Raw genomic sequence first — 16,700 nt, forward strand, 5'->3', positions numbered from 1 at the left:
CATTTGCTGTTGAATAAATGAAAGAAATAAAATGATATCTTACAAACACAACCTTAAATTCTTTTTAAAGATTTTATTTTATTTATTTGAGGTGGGCAGGAGTAGAGGGAGAGGGATAAGCAGACTTGGCCCTGAGTATGGGGCCCGACCTGGTGCTTGATCCCATGACCCTAAGATCATGACCCGAGCCAAAATCAAGAGTCAAATGCTTAACTGACGGAGCCACCCAGTGCCCCACAATCTTAAATTTTATTGTGAAAAGGTCACTTTAAGAAGTAACAGAGAAACCAGCAGTATATAGGAAGGAATTAATAGTGATAGGAAAATGCTACCTAGACCGGATTAAGATGAAGTTAAGTTTATCTGTTGTAGCTACAGCACTGACAAGTCAACATTTGACAAGGGACTTTTCAAATGTGATTCTCCAAAAAAAGTTTACCTGTGAAAATGGCCAAGTGTTTTTGATAATGACCTTGATTTAAAGTAAGTCTTTTAACTTGGCTCTCTCAGTAATAGTTACACCATCAGTTTTTAAACACAGAATATTCCAATTCTGTTTCCCATAATTTTCTTGATTCCATGGCAAAGGAGAAGATACAGCACAGAATTTTCCCTCTGGCAGTAATTATATTTATGATAGATCAAATGCCATTATTTGCATCCAGCCTTCCTACATACCACAGAAACGAAAAGCATATGGTTTTTCGTGTTTTAAGATGAAATTTTATAGGTAAATTGTTGTAATGGTGGATTACGTGTGCTATGTAACAATAACATAAGGCTTGGCAAAATTTTTGAAATGTGGCATATTGTTTACTTTCCTTTAAAAAAAAAAAAGTGTATGTTGCCAGGCATAAAATTAGACATGCATGACATTTTCAAATGTGTGACTTATTTAGCACCTCTCAAATGTGGATCTAGAGTGGGTGGAGCAACAAATAGACAAATATGATTTTCCAAGAAAAAAATGTGTGGACTGTTTCCAATCCATTCAGTCTGTTTTAGGTGGAGGAAATTTATTACTGAGAAGAAATCGTTATTAAACTTCAATCAACAAAGGAAAGGACATCATTCATCATTGAAATTAAACCTTCCAGTGTACTTAGAGGTTTATTAAGAAGTGCAAAGGCATTTATAAGATGTAGGTAGAGATATCTATAGCCCAGATTGCTTCCAGAAAGCAATTTTTGAAAATACAGGAACACAGTTATTTGGATCAACAAAGTTCTGGGGCCAGAACATGTTGGGGCCATGGAGCCATCCATCAAATATGGCATGCATAGAGTCTTTCTAGTCATGGTCTTGGTAGCGGAGGCAGGAAATCCTATGTCAGAACACCGGCTACGCCCAAGTACCAGCCAGTGAGAATATGTCAGAGGTGAACATAAACAGCCACACTCTTCTAATTTGTTCTATAAAATCCCTAGGGATTGGAGGAAATGGAAATAGAGTCCTACTGGAATGAATTGTTTACAGAACTATCTTCCAGAGTAGGTGTATGTCTTGAACTAATTTTTTATACTAATAAAACCACTTAGCTTAGAATATAATCCCCTAATAATAATAAAAATAGTAACAGTTGTAAGATTTAGTGTCTTCCCTTTATTGCACACTTACCAGTAGGAAGCTGGTACTACATTTATTGCCTGGTGCTAAATCTTTAATGTATTTTCTAAACCACTTTTTGAGGTATGATTGCCATGTAAAAAGCTGTACAGGTTTAATGGATGCAACCTGGCAAGTTTGGAGATCAATGTACACCCAGGAATTGTCACTATGATCTACGTCATTGATAAACCCGTCACCTCCAAAAGTGTCCTCCTGCTCTCTTCATTTCTTTCTTCCTATTATCTTGTATTATGCTAAGAACACTTAACATATAATCTACCCTCTTAGCAAAGTATTTTATGTATACAGAGCAGGATGATTAACTATAGGATCTATGCATTAATACTTAATGTATTTTAGTTTCCTAATTTTACTGATGAGGAGACCAAGATTCTGAGAGGATAAGTGACTTGACCAAGAACATACAGTGGGGCAGGGGTTCGGGAGATGGGGGTTGGGCGGAGTGGGAGAAGAAGGGTTGAAATTCAAACCCAGAACTATCTGGGCTAAAAGTCTGGGCTCCTTACCATGATCTATTGTATAAAGGAATCAAACTGGTTTCTTGAAGTCCTCACACTCTGTCTTGTGAACATCTGCTTCTGGCCACGAAAGGAAAGATGACGAAGATGCCTATGTTATCTTTTACTGGGTGTAATTTTTCCACATATCTCTTCTGGAAGCCTGTGAATTCCCAGAAGTTAGGGTTCTGTGCTGTCTTTGCACCTGCAATGTTGCTTCCAGAATGTGGTAGCGACTGACTCACATCTACTCAACTGAAAGAAATGAAAGAATGAACTCTTCCAGAACTGACTGTAAAATACTGTAAAGAAAATACTATGGGCTTTTAGTTGATGGCTTTATTTTTAAATTGGAACATATTTTAACCCAAACATCTTTTGTGTTACCTACTTAAGAGATTTTTTTTTTTAATTATTGAAATATACCTGCCATATAACATTGTAGAAGTTTAAGTCGTACACTTATGAGATTTGGGGGGGGGGTTTTGTTTGTCTTTTTGTTTTGTTTTGTTTCCTTGTTTGTTTGTTGTTGTTGTTGTTTGAGATTTTTAAGTGAAAATTATAAGCAGCACAAGAGCTTTATTGAATTTTTTTGTAGCTTTCCTCTCATTTCTGTGTTCCTCTGGCTCTCTTCTCCCTGCTACTATTTTTTATCTCTTGGTATAGTTTGACTTTTACAGCCCCTCTCTTGCTCAGTATTTCGGTTTTCTTTCCCTAATGACCAAATGACTTTATTGCATCCTGAGATTTAAACAAGCTCTTAAAGTAAAACCAAAACTACTGATTTGCCCTTGTTATCATAAGCTTCTAGGTTGAACTTTGCCACACAGTGCATTCACAAAGATAAATAGGTCTGTGCTATATTCCAGACCATGATCTGCACAGAGAAGAACCTCTGACACACTTTTCCAGAGGCTTTGGGAAAGGAGTTGGGAAGAAGCATGTGGGGATTTAGAAGAAACAGTAGAGTTAAATGATCACAAGCATTAAGTCAAGAAACTTGGATTCTAGACTTTCTTTCTAACCTTCCAGAAGTCATTCGAGTGTTCTGAGTCTAAATGTGAAATGAGATTATAGCAGATGATTTTTAAGAGCCCTTATCCCAGTTTCTCAGCAGCGGCTCTGTTGACGTCTGGGGCTGGGTGATTCTGCTGGGGGGAGAGGGTCTGTCCTGGGCGCTGGAGGGTATCTGGTGGCATCTCTAGCCTCTGCCCACTAGATGCCAATAGCGCCTCACCATACAGCCCAGTATGACTACCAAACACAGCTCCGGACATTGCCAAATGCCTCCGAAGGACTAAAGCCCAGCTGGTTGAGAATGACTCCCCGAAACTTAACTCCATAATGACCGTCCCATGTCACAGTGTCTTCAATTCTTTACACATTTCGCCAGACGAAATTTTGGATTTTTGAAGTGTCTTGTAGGCATTATACAGTTCTGCTTTTCCCTGATTAAAGATGTATATCAGTTTGTACACATAGTTTGTACACATATGTAGATTAGAAAGTTGACCTATCACCAGAGGTGAAGTAAAGGGTTGACTGTAAACTATGTGACAAAGGTCCTTCATCAGACACAGAAGCCCGAGCAGTAAAGGACTCTGGACTAGAGCGTGTTCCACACCAATAAAACTGTAGAAGTGACCTGTCAAGAGCTCTCGGGAAGGCTGGTATTTCTTTGGCTTTTTCATTTTCATTTCTGAAATATGCTTCTCCAAATCCCAAATGTAAACAGGCAGGCACATGTTCCCATGTACCTATTATATTTAGATGTGAAGAACTTAGAATATATAACATATGCAGTATCTTTTATTAAAGATATTTTTGTAAAGGTACAGGTGTATTTGTTTCTCTTCTCATTCAGGAAAATGAGTGACTTGAAATTAAATAAAAAGCTAGGGGCGCCTGGCTGGCTCAGGCGGAAGAGCATGTGATGCTTGATCTTGAGGTCGTGAGTTCAAGCCCCATGTTGGGTGTAGAGATTACTTAAATAAACAAATATTTTCATAAATAGTAATAAATAAAAAATAATAAGCAGCTCTCCCACCTTAAATTCTGGTGTTTCATCTTTTAGTAATTACGTTTTTAATTTAGTAGATGTGTGTTATCTGATGGGTACTGTTCTAGGGTGGGTTTTGTTTGTGCAGACTGGTGACCAGTTGCCTTTTGAGAGATATAGAAAAGGAAGAGAAGCAGTAAATTAAAAACCTCCCAATCCTTAGGGCATGATGCACAGGGTAAGGATATTTATCTTCAATATGTTCTATCCTACAGTTGTAAAAATCTGATTCGAGTAAGAAGACTCGTCACTTAATATTAGATGTCTTTTTTTTTTTTCCTTACGCAATAATATTTCTCATAGGAAAGTTGAGTACCCATTGCTTGCAACAATTTAAGAATTCGCTTTACCCTACCTTTGTCAATGAACACCACCAGTGTAAAAGTTTCCAGGTTATGAGGAAGTGAACTGATAAAAGACAATAAGGATTCCTTTTCATTTCCTGGCAGTTCAACTCATAAGATGCATTTCTAGTTCTATTCCCATGTGCATAGTCCCTTTCCTTTAAGAGACCTTTCAGCCCACAGAAGATAGATTTAGTGGTGTTGAACCCCAGTGATGAGAACCACATCTGCAGCAGATGTGATTTCAGAGTCCGTCTTTAAGAATCATGCATGGCAAAGAAAACACCAGAGGTAACATAAGGTCCAGATGTAAGGCAGTGGAAAGTGCATGGGTCTGCCAGTCAGAACTGCCTTAGGGCTTGGGTCTGTCCCTGCTGACTGTGGGCTTTGGGGAAGCCGTATTATTCAGCTAGACTACAATTTCTTAAATGTATAATTAGGTCAGAAGGACCTTTAGTGACCATTCAAACTCTGATTCCCTCCGTATCCCTAATTTATAAGTCACTTAGTACAATCGCTCCTATTTCTTCTCTCTCTGCTCAAGCTTCCCTCTTGCTACTATAACCTGAGACATAATTAAATTTCATTTCACCCTCTTTACATAATTCCAAACTCCCTTTTCGATCACAATTTGTAGTTATTCAGTTCTTAACTTTGAGTCATCTTTCTTGTGGCTTGGAGTACATTTTTTTTTTTTCAGGAAACGTACACAGGTAGCATATTTCCTGAGACCTTATGCATTTGGAATGTTCTTTCTGTTGGTTTCATTCATGTGAACTTCAGTTTATCAAGGTGTGGAATTCATGGCATTTTTTGCAATACGCATTTTTTTCCGACTCAGTCACAAAAACTGCTCTGTTTTCTCCTCACATTTATTCTTCTTTCAAAGGACATACTTTTTAACTGAGAACCTTTTTTTTCCTAAAGATTTTTATTTATTTATTTGTCAGAGACAGCCCAAGCAGGGGAAGCAGGAGGCAGAGCAAGGAGCCTAATGTAGGACTCGATCCCAGCACCCTGAGATCATGCCTTAACTGAGAACTTTTTTCATTCCATATCCCTAATTCCATAAGTACAAGGTGCAGTTTGTTTTGTTCAGAGCAGAATACTTTGGACCTCTCACAATACGTGACATTAGGTGGGCACTGAAAAATAGTTCTGAATGACTCCCTTCTCTCTCGTTTAATGGTTTATCGTTTATAGTGGCTTCTCTCTGACAGTTTGGTCCACCGAGCGTCCCAGCAGAGTCAGTCTGATACCTTTAAAAGTTTAAAAATGACAATCCTACCATTTCTCAATTGAATTAACCATTCCAGAAAGGACTCTGAGAATGGAGGAAGTGATATGTTTGCTTTTTCCTACATGCATTAAAAATTAAAAAGGGGAGGGACGCCGGGGTGGCTCAAGTCAGTTAAGTGTCTGCCTTCAGCTCAGGTCATGATCTTGGGATCCTGGGATCAGGCCCAGCGTCTGGTTCCCTGCTCAGCAGGGAGTCTGTTTCCTCTGCCCCCCGCCCCCACTCTCTCTTAAATAAATAAATAAATAAATAATCTTTTTTTTAATTAAAAGGGGAAAAAGGTAAAAAACGAAATTGTGGTTACCCAAATTATTCTTTGGTAGGTGCTCTGAATTTAATTTTTTTAAGAAGTTACCAGGTATTCTGGGCGCCTGGGTGGCTCAGTGGGTTAAGCCGCTGCCTTCGGCTCAGGTCATGATCTCAGGGTCCTGGGATCGAGTCCCGCATCGGGCTCTCTGCTCAGCAGTGAGCCTGCTTCCCTCTCTCTCTCTCTCTGCCTGCCTCTCCATCTACTTGTGATCTCTCTCTGTCAAATAAATAAAAAATCTTTAAAAAAAAAAAAAAAAAAGAAGTTACCAGGTATTCAAGTTAATACATGACTAGTGTGGATATATTTACCAATGTAAGAAATTACAGTTTAGAGCATGACTGTTTTTGCATTGATATTTTACAAGAATTTCTTCTCACCTGTTGTACTGGATGCAGATCTCTGCTTCTATAAATGTCATAAGCCTATATTTCATGACTATCTCTTCGCTCAGCCTTCCCTTTCAGTCATTTTGCGTAAAAACTTGCATGTGATCAAACTGACATCTGGCACTTTCATAAAATTAGCCAAACTTTCTTTTGAATGTAATTTGAGGAATAGATTCATGGACACATTTAGTTAATAGCTAGAAACACCAACACAACTGAGAAATCATTCTAAAACGCTTTGGTTGGGTGTATGATCGTTAAACCTCCATTTTAGTTGGTCTTCTGTGTTAGGGTGAGAAGGTTGTATGTTGTTGTTCAGTGTGAAAAAGCAAGCCTTTATATCTCCTTCTGTAGATTCTTTACAGATTAAAAGAAAGATTTCAGCTCTCCTTGCGACACGATAAGGAGAAAAACCAGGAGATCCACCTGTCGCCCCTTGCGTTACAACCAGCGCAGTCTGAGGCAAAGACAGTCAACAGCATGGTCCAGCCCGAGCAAGGCCCCAAGGTGCTGAGTGTGGTTGTGGACCCGCAAAGCCGATACTCTCCTGAGATCAAGGCTACCACCTCTGTCTGCCCTTCTCCTTTCAAAATGAAGCCCATAGGACTTCAGGAGAGGTAAGAGCTTTTCTGTAACCCTCTACAGGTTGCTTTTTTTTTTTTTTTTTTTTTTTTAAGGATATTCACCAATTAAAAATGATAGAGGCAAAGATGATTGGCATATTGGGTAAAATTGCTCACCACCAAATGGACAGCAGGAGGAAGTTGTCTTTCTTGTCCCCCCAGAGAATCTAGCTGTGTTACAATAATCTTCTTGTTATATCAGATTCTGTCTAGCTCGTGTAGTCCCAAGCCACATTCATCTTAACTCCAGGACAATTTCTGTAATCATTTATTGAGTATATTTTGAGGGCTGCTGATATGATACTATCTTCTTGAATCATCCTCAAAACTCTGGTAGATAGAAAGACTAGGAATAAACTCAGGGTATTTCCTGACAAAGTCCATATTGTTTGGGGTAAGGTAGGAGCCATCAATGTCACAAATCAATTTTTTTTTTAAAGTTTGCCTCTTATTTCCTTTAAGGAAATGAAGAGTAAATACCTCGAGATCCATGACTTTGTTTTTATTGTCTTTGTGATATAGTTATACTGACATTCTCATTTATTTTTTTTTATTTTTTTTTAAAGATTTTATTTATTTATTTGACAGAGAGATCACAAGTAGGCAGAGAGGCAGGCAGAGAGAGAGAGGAGGAAGCAGGCTTCCCGCTGAGCAGAGAGCCCGACGTGGGACTCGATCCCAGGACCCTGAGATCATGACCTGAGCCGAAGGCAGCGGCTTAACCCACTGAGCCACCCAGGCGCCCTGACATTCTCATTTAAAGCAAAGCCACCCTGGGGTGTCTGGGTGGCTCGGTCAGTTGAGCATCTGACTCTTGAATTCAGCTCAGGTCGTGATTGTAGGATCCTGGGACTGAGCCCTGTGGTGGGGTCTGGCCTCAGCAACAAGTCTGCTTGAGGGTCCTCTCTCTCTTCCTCGCACTCCCCCAACTCATGCTCTCACTCTCTAAATTAAGTAAATAAATCTTTAAAAAAAATTTAAAATTAAATAAATAGAGCAAAACCAACATTTGAAAACCAGGATATGCAAGACACATAAAAGAGGTGCTAATTCTTTATTTCCCCAAAATATTAAGTAAATCTTCCCCAGACGTTTCTTAAAATAAGAAGCTTCCTGTTTATATTTAAAATATGATTGATATTATAGCCAGCGTTGCATGCCATGGTAGTGGGGGAAGTGAAAGGCTCTTGAGGTACACTCCCAGGTTCATTCTCCCCTTATTTTCCTGTATCTTCATTTTGTATCACTGTTTTTTTGGTGCCTTGGGTTTTCAGGTCACGTATCTAAATTTTTATTATATTTCCTATAACACACATGTATGCACACACACGCACACACACACACACACGCACGCCACATTCCTTCAGAAAATATAAGTTCAGAAGACCACGGTGCGCATTGAAATTTTTAGTAAGTATTGTCAAAAAATAGTGAATGAAGTAAAAAGAAAGATATTGTTGCAGTGATCTCCAAAGTCCCATAAAGGGAGAACATTTTGACTCCGTAAAAGAAGAAAAATGGAGAGCAATCCAATTTTCTTCCTCCTCCTCCCAAATACTGGTTGGTTTCTGAATGGATCCATGTGAGTCTCCAGGTACCATTTTCCTAGCTGGGGACGGCCACATTGCTGTTTGGGCTATAGATGAGATGGAACTTTCTCCCTGAGGCTAAGCAGTGGTCAGGAGAACTGGGATCCAGACACAGCTTTGCTGTTGCTGACTTGAGTGGCTTCATATAAGTCATTCTATCTGAGCCTCACTTTCCTCATCTGTGATATGAAGGGGTTAAACTTGACTCCTTTGCTTCTTCAGGCTCTTTTGCTTTTGTCACCCAAATTAGTTTTACACACTGATGTTTGCTTCAAAGAAAACCTCAAAGCAGATGTCTGGGCATTGGTGGTGTACCGAGGGCAGAGTGTTCGAAGAGATCTGATCAGATGAAAACGATAAGGTGGTCATTTTCTTTTTTCTTTTTTTTTTTTTAAAGATTTTATTTATTTATTTGAGAGAGAGACAGTGAGAGAGAACATGAGCGAGGAGAAGGTCAGAGAGAGAAGCAGACTCCCCGTGGAGCTGGGAGCCCGATGCGGGACTCGATCCCGGAACTCTGGGATCATGACCTGAGCCGAGGGCAGTCGCTTAACCAACTGAGCCACCCAGGCGTCCCAAGGTGGTCATTTTCTGTAGCTGATTTAAAGATGATAATAAAACTACCTAGAAGTCAGACTAAATTTTATTACCATCAACACCGCCAATTCTAAGGAAGGCCAGTGGTTAAATCCTCTAAGGGGTGGCTATTGCCAGAATCTTGCCTTTTGTAGGCTGCTTCTGGGCACGTTTGAATTTCAAAAGCCTAAGTTCAAGTATCTCTTTATTCATTTCAGTGAAGTGAATGTTTGCGAAGGGAGAGTACGGAGATGGTGTCTTACTCATCTTTAGGGTCCACACGGGGGACTCCAGCAAAGCCAAGTGTGTAATCAGGGTCAGACAGCCTCCTTGCCATCTGGTCTATAAACTTTGCTGGATCCCCACCCCTCGTCCTGGAGCTCCCTCTCAACCCTGATGACTTACCCCATCAGTTTTCCTTCTCTTTTTTTCAACTGTGCCCTCTTTGCTAATGCAGAGATTATAAGAATGGTGCCAGGATTAGCATGCTTCCATATTTCACAGAGATGATTTTATTTCCTCTTCTCCACCTGATCTAAGCCTCTGCCTCTCCTTCCATCAGACTGTACACTCTTCAGATTGATCTTGCTCTAACACTGTTTGCATTCGATGACTCTGCTGTGTCAAAATCCCTGTGTCTATAGGCTTAAGCACAGAGCACCTTGCTGGGCCTCAGAGGGCCTGTACTATTGGTCCCTGATCCTTCTTTTCAAATACGTTTGCCACTACCCCCCAAAACAAACCTTCCATTCCATCCAGTCTGTTCTCCAGGATTCATGGTCACATCTGTGTCTTTGTTCACCTGGTCCCGGTTCTCTCTCCTTCAACTATCTCTAGTCTCCAAATCCCAAACAAAACTTACCTCCTACTGTCGACCGTGATGTGACATTTATCCGTACCCACAGGGATTCTTCACACCTGTGAATTCTCACATGTACCCCTCCCCTAGCAGTGAGTTTCATTAAAGAATAACTCAGAAAGGGACTAAAACTGGTTTTCATCCTATCCCTTCACCAGCTTGAAAAACCCTCTCGTGTCTCCCATGGTTCTTGTGACCCTGGTACATTGTAAACACTAGAATTTTGGGATTTAATTAATTAATGTGCATTAGATTCTGGAGAGCACCTATATTTCTGAAGAGCCTCCGTAAGAACAAATAGCTTACGATAAACCACAGAGCTGAGTCTCTGTGCTAATATTACTTCAGACATTCATCAAGTGATTGAACATATTAATCAAGTCCTTTGTTGTGTAGATTTGCAATGTAGGAAATAGGTTTGGTAATATCTGTTCTACCTTTTTTCAAAGGACACCATAAAATTAAGAATCAATAGAAAATGGCATTTTGTCTGTGAGAAGGAAAAGGAAATCTACTGTTCTTTTTGTTTTGTTCTGTGGTCCCATTCCACAATCCTATACTAGGTCGTTTACCTTTTTGAACTTGGGAAAGTGCAAATTTTTTTTTTTTTTTTTTTTTTTTACTGAAATGACAAAGTTAAGCCTGCCATTTGATATCATAAATATTTATTTCATTTTATTTTTCACAAAATTTTTTTTTTTAAAGATTTATCTATTCACTTGACAGACAGAGATCACAAGTAGGCAGAGAGGCAGACAGAGAGAGAGGAGGAAGCAGGCTCCCCGCTGAGCAGAGAGCCCGATGTGGGGCTCGATCCCAGGACCCTGGGACCATGACCCGAGCCAAAAGCAGAGGCCTTAACCCACTGAGCCACCCAGGCGCCCCAATTTTTTCACAAATTTTTTAAACTGTTAATTGACTTACGGTTTTTCTCATCCTATTTATAAATCTGTATTTATAAATTTAACCATCTGATGTAATTTGACAACTATCAGTATCTGATCCAATCTACCCTCATCTAACAAATGAGTTCCTTTTCCACGGTGAGTCTGTGAATTGAAGAGATGCTTCCAGAGGCCTGCCCCACACCCACTGCATGTAAAACTTGGACCTTGTTTGTTCATCTGTGACAAGGACAGCAGCAGGTGCCTTGTGCAGCTCTTGTGACGGTTAAGCTAGACAATGTGTGTCACGCTGGCACAGCAGGAGGCCATGGCTAGCTCCCATTCCTCATCTCTTGGCCCATCCCTGTCCTCCTCAGATTTCCTGCTTGTCGCTCTCAAGGAAACTGTATATAAGCCGGGTTCCAAACGTCCAGTAAACCAAAGATCACATTCAGACCCTAGAATGATACATTTTCTTTCATCGGGAAAACTTGTAAATGTGAATTCCTGCAAATTTCCCCTCTAGGCTACTGTACAACCTCCAATTTTATGGAAAAGAAATTCACAGGCGGACAGGGGAATTCACATCATTTCCTCATTTGATTTTTTTCTTTAGGAATAAAAGTGAGCAAGGACAGTGAAGGAACTGTCTAGAAAGGGTGTCTCCCTGTGACAGGGCACTCTCACTTGTGATCAGTTAATGAGCTAGGAAATATATGGCATTAATGGAGATTGTCTGTCACAACGGAGGCCCACAAGGATTTTCAGTAGCCAGTGAATAAACATTCTCTAACTTCCCTGAAATTGTACCTTAATATGGTTTATTTGGGTCCATAAATATTGTGCAAATGATAATGTAACACCCAGATGTATGATTTTAAAGGTTTTTTTTTTTTAAAGGCTGAACCTGGGAGATTTCTATCAAAGCTAAAAAGATTCTGTTGTAGTGGAGACAATGAAAACATGGGCCTGACCAAGAAAATATTGAGTCTCCTACACCTAAACTAAAAGTTTTGTTTACTATAATTTCCTCCAGACAAGATGGAATGTTCCAGTTTCTGTCCCCTGCTCTCCGTAATGGAGAAACACTTCAGTGCACAGAAATTTTGACTTAGAAGATACCTAATAGCTTCTCAACTAATCCCCCTTTGGGACAAATAAGAAAAGGAAAGCGTATAGAATAGATACAGCTGAATATCGGGATATAAAGTACACAAAAATACTCTGGAAATTAAAATCTGTATTCATGCAAGACCCATTAATGGAAATGGAGCCAACTCCCTCACTTTCTGTCTAGGGAAATTGAGACCCAGAATCTTCCCTTTTTGGTCTCAGGGGAGAACAGCATAGCCTGAGACAAGGAATCTTGTCCATGTGATTTATTGTGAGGGTGCTCTCAGGAGAAGCCTAAAGGAAAGTAGGGGAGGCAGAGCAAGGGAAAAGAAGCCAAGCAATAAGGTGGTTTCAGCTGATCTCAGCTTATTCACACCAAGAGCCCTGAAACATGAGTGGCAGCTCATGAACAGTTGTTGCCCCTTGAGGCAAACAGGGTGGGCACCTGTACCCCACGTCAGTCAGCCATTGGCTTTAGGCCACCCCAGGGATTGCAGAAGCATAACTTTGTAGGCACATCTGGCCTGGTCTACTCCCATCGGTCAAAGTGATTCTCCAGAGAAGTGGCACCTGTGTGTGCTGTTCACAGCCCTTACTCGCAGCAGTGGGGGAGGGGAGTGGGTGGGACGCAGCCTGGCCAAGGTGATCTAGGTGGGGCACCAACCACATTACTACACTGGCCAAAGGTGACAACTCTAGTTATAGCAAAGCTGAGTTTACGCTCGAGGTTTCCTTGATCCTTCCCACAATACTCAGACCAAACAGCCTCCTTCTAATAGATACCAGTCGTTCTAATGGAACCTATGACCCAACACCACCAAACGCTATGACCCACGACTCATTTTTTCAGCCTGACAATATGGGAATCGTAATGTAACCCATAACAAGCAACCATTTAGAAGTTAATCCAAATTTAGTTCCAAGCAACTTCAATCAAAACAACAACTTAGTAATGCTTATGGACCCTTTACATGCATGATCTCATTTAATCCTCACAAGGGACTTATCATCCCCTCTTTAGGGGGAGGAATGGGCACTCAGAGAGTTTAAGTTACTGCCCACATAACATAATAATGAGTGACTGGGCTTGTGAGAGTGACAAATAGAATTTGAGCCCAAGCAATTTGGCTCCAGAGGCTGTAGTCCTAATAAGTACTATACTGGAGTGTGTGTGATGTAGAATATTCCCATATTCTACAGAAAATAAGGAAAAAATAGATTACAAATCATTGTATTTACTAAGTAGATCTATTATGGAGTGTCACACTGATTGCCTTAGCAAATTTCATGCTTGGCTATCAGAATGTTTTTCAGATTCTAAACAAGTAAGATTCTATGTTGTGAGGTGGATTAAAAACAGTCAGGTGGAGATCTGTGTCACCGCCAGGCTAGCTCACCGCCCGTCTAGGCCTTTCCGCCATCCGGTTGTTCCCAGACGCTGGGTCGATATCCAACATAAATCTTCATATAACCATTATGTTCTACCTCTTCCTAGTGGACACAGTTAATAGAATTTTAAGCTTCCCTTATTTTTGATTACCACACCTTTTTAAAGTACTTTGTGGGAATGTCCAGAGTTGGGGAGGCCTTGGAAATAGGCACAAGCCCTTTGCTTACAGGGAACATCAAACTCTTTCCTCTTTATTTGTAGGATAGACAATGGTTGCATTTTTATGGAGGTGTGTCAGGGTTCTGAAGGGTTAGGAAAAAAACTTTCAGGTGTTCCTTATTAGGGCGCCTGGGTGGCTCAGTTGGTTAAGCAGCTGCCTTCGGCTCAGGTCATAGTCCTGGAGTCCCGGGATCAGAGTCCCGCATCGGGCTCCTTCCTCAGTGGGGAGTCTGCTTCTCCCTCTGACCTCTCCCCTCTCATGCTCTCTCATTCTCTCTCTCTCAAATAAATAAATAACATCTTTAAGAAAAAAAAATTTTTTTTCCTTATTAAAACAAACCAACCAACACCAGGATTAAGAAAATGGAGGGAGGAGTTTTTAATCTGCCCCCAAATTAATTGCAAGTCATGAGACAAAAGGCGATCGAGGTGAATGAGAGAGATGACAGAGGAAACCACCCAGGGCAGAAGCCGAGATCTATTTTGAAGGAATTGAAAGTAGTAGAGTTCGGAGGGCACCTGGGTGGTACAGTCAGTCAAGCATTGGACGCTTGGTTTCAGTTCAGGGTCCTCATCTCAGGATGGTGAGATCAAGCCCCAAGTCCGGTCAGCACCCAGCATGGAGTCACCTTAAGACTCTCCCTCCTTCTTCCTCTCTCCCTCCCCCCAGCCCCTGCACACGCGCGTGTGAGTGTGTGTGTGTGCGTGCGCACACACATGCACACATGCGTGCTCTCTCTCAAATAAATGAATCTTTAAAATATAGTTCTGCCTATAAAAGGTAAAAATTAGCCACCACTTGTTGGCAAGCAAAGACCTAGCTTCTCTCCGAGCAGACTGAAGTGTCTGAGCCCCGGGTGGCCCCTGGTGGAGTAACAACAGTTTAAGTCCCTCTGGGTCCTCCTCTCTGTGTCTTCCACTAGACACCCATGACCCAGGCTCCTGCGTCCTGAGATTGAAGCAGGAAAGTCTTCTCAGCATTGTTATCCCCACCGAGCTTTCAACACAGCACCCATTAACTTCCAGATCTGATCCTGGACCCTGGCTTCCTGCTTTGGTAGGTGATTTCTATTTCCACCCCCACGATGGGGAGCAAAGCCCAATTCTTTTCTGGGAACTCTTAGAGCCATTCTATAGGCTCTGACCTGTTTTTAGAGCAAATTAGGCTTATTTCCCTTAGCTGCATAATGTTAGCATTTCTATAGAATTCTCCCTTGTCCTGCCCCTAAAGTAGAGGTTGTTCCTATGTTTTGAGGCTTGCTAATGCCTCCACCCACAACCAAATGAGAGTTTTCCTGCGGAGAGTCCTAAATGCAGGGCTTTTTCAAATGAGATTACAAGTTTTTGCTAGGGGACTATGTTCCAGGTCTGGATGTACAGGTTGACGGAATTAGGCAAAATGGCCTTTTTTGTAGAAGCATTTTAATCAGGGCAGGTACAGATGATTCCCAGCGTACGTTTTGCCTCCTATTTTGAGAGAGAGACCAGCTCTGAATTTTCATTACTGTGTCAGGGTATTTTTTTTTTTTTTTAACCTTGCCGGCAGACAAATTGCCTTTGGAGTTCTTTGAAATGTGTCATAAAGCTACAGCTCACGGTTCTGCTCTGTGCATTTTCTGGACGCTGAAACATCGTTTTCCCCTGCAGCGATGCTCCACTCTGTTATCATCATATCTTCCCAGCTATTGATACATGACCTCTAGAGCACAACGGTGAATAATCACAGGTCACACCCAGCGGGTGACTGCAGCAAAATAATTTTTCAACTGATGGATTTGGGGGGTTTTTTTTGGGTTGTTTTTGCTTTTGTTTTTACCTGGACATATATCACAAACTTAAAATGTCATTTCCATTCCGTAACGTGTCGTGATTATCTGGATGTAATTTAAACCCAGTGAGAGGGCTCTGTTCTCCCGCATGTTCTGTAGCGGGCCTGGATGAAGGCTATTGTAGTGTGTGCAAATAGTGCCCTCTAGTGGAGAACTGCACGTTGAGGCCATTATTAGTCAGGGTCCTCTAGGGAAGAGGGTAGTTCTTGTTTCTGTTACAAATAGATAGATAGATACATAGATAGATAGATAGATTCCTTCCGTAATGACTTGTAATGTCCTCTCTGGCAGGTGAACCATAGCCTTGTTTGGCAGGTACTTTCGAAGACGGTCTCAGTGTAGTGATGAAAGAGCTATAACTTGAGAAATAACAAATTGCTTTGAACACTTTCATTTGAAAGCCATGTTCATTGTAACAATGCTTAACGTCCAATCCTTTTCATTTCCCATTCAATCCACAGGTAATTTTAAAGACAATGGGTCAAATGAAATTAATATTGCTAAGGTGTATTATAACACATAAATGCTTTTACTCAGGAGCTAATTTTTATTCTAACTCCGAGATTTCATGGGAGGCTCAGTATCTCTCCCTGTTCCCAGGCCCGCCATCTTGCCTGCCCCACTCCTCCTTCTCTCTCGTCTCTAGCACCATGTGTGACACATACTACCTATTGCTATGAATATTTGTTACATTTCAATAAGAAACAAAGGAATAAGCCCTTACCATTAGGTCAATTTTATGGAAAGAATTACTTCAAAAACAAAGCGAAACAGATGATCCCCATCATCTCCCCCTTAGCCTCCAGATGTGAGAGTCTGGTGCTGGCCGTTGCCTCGTTAACCACCATGAGGGAGGAGTCTGAGCTCCTCGCCCTGCACGTCCTCTCTAGCACCCTGCGCCACTGAGGAGAGCTTGTAACAACCCTTTTTGCCCTGCTCTGAATATAGTTTCCTGGATGATTAGTTTTATTCTTGTTGTGTTTTAGTTGCCATTGCCTTTTGATTTCTACAGTAGTATTTTGTGACTAAATCCCCATTCACAGAAGAATCTTCTTCTCCTGATAGAATCCTTAGTCTACCTAAGGATTCTGAAAAG

General features: G+C 41.1%; 1 protein-coding gene across 4 annotated transcripts in view; it reads left to right on the forward strand.

Moving 5' to 3' along the window:
- PTPRR (protein tyrosine phosphatase receptor type R) overlaps positions 1–16,700 on the forward strand; it is a 238,349-nt gene that overhangs the window by 142,185 nt on the left and 79,464 nt on the right. For all 4 annotated transcript variants that reach the window (XM_032347034.1, XM_032347036.1, XM_032347037.1 and 1 more), the window contains one exon: positions 6,877–7,139. In XM_032347034.1, coding sequence (XP_032202925.1) covers positions 6,877–7,139 — 263 coding nt within the window. The remainder of the gene's footprint in view (positions 1–6,876; positions 7,140–16,700) is intronic.

The sequence above is a fragment of the Mustela erminea genome, chromosome 6 (genome assembly GCF_009829155.1).
Source record: "Mustela erminea isolate mMusErm1 chromosome 6, mMusErm1.Pri, whole genome shotgun sequence".
NCBI classification, from domain to species: Eukaryota; Metazoa; Chordata; class Mammalia; order Carnivora; family Mustelidae; genus Mustela; species Mustela erminea.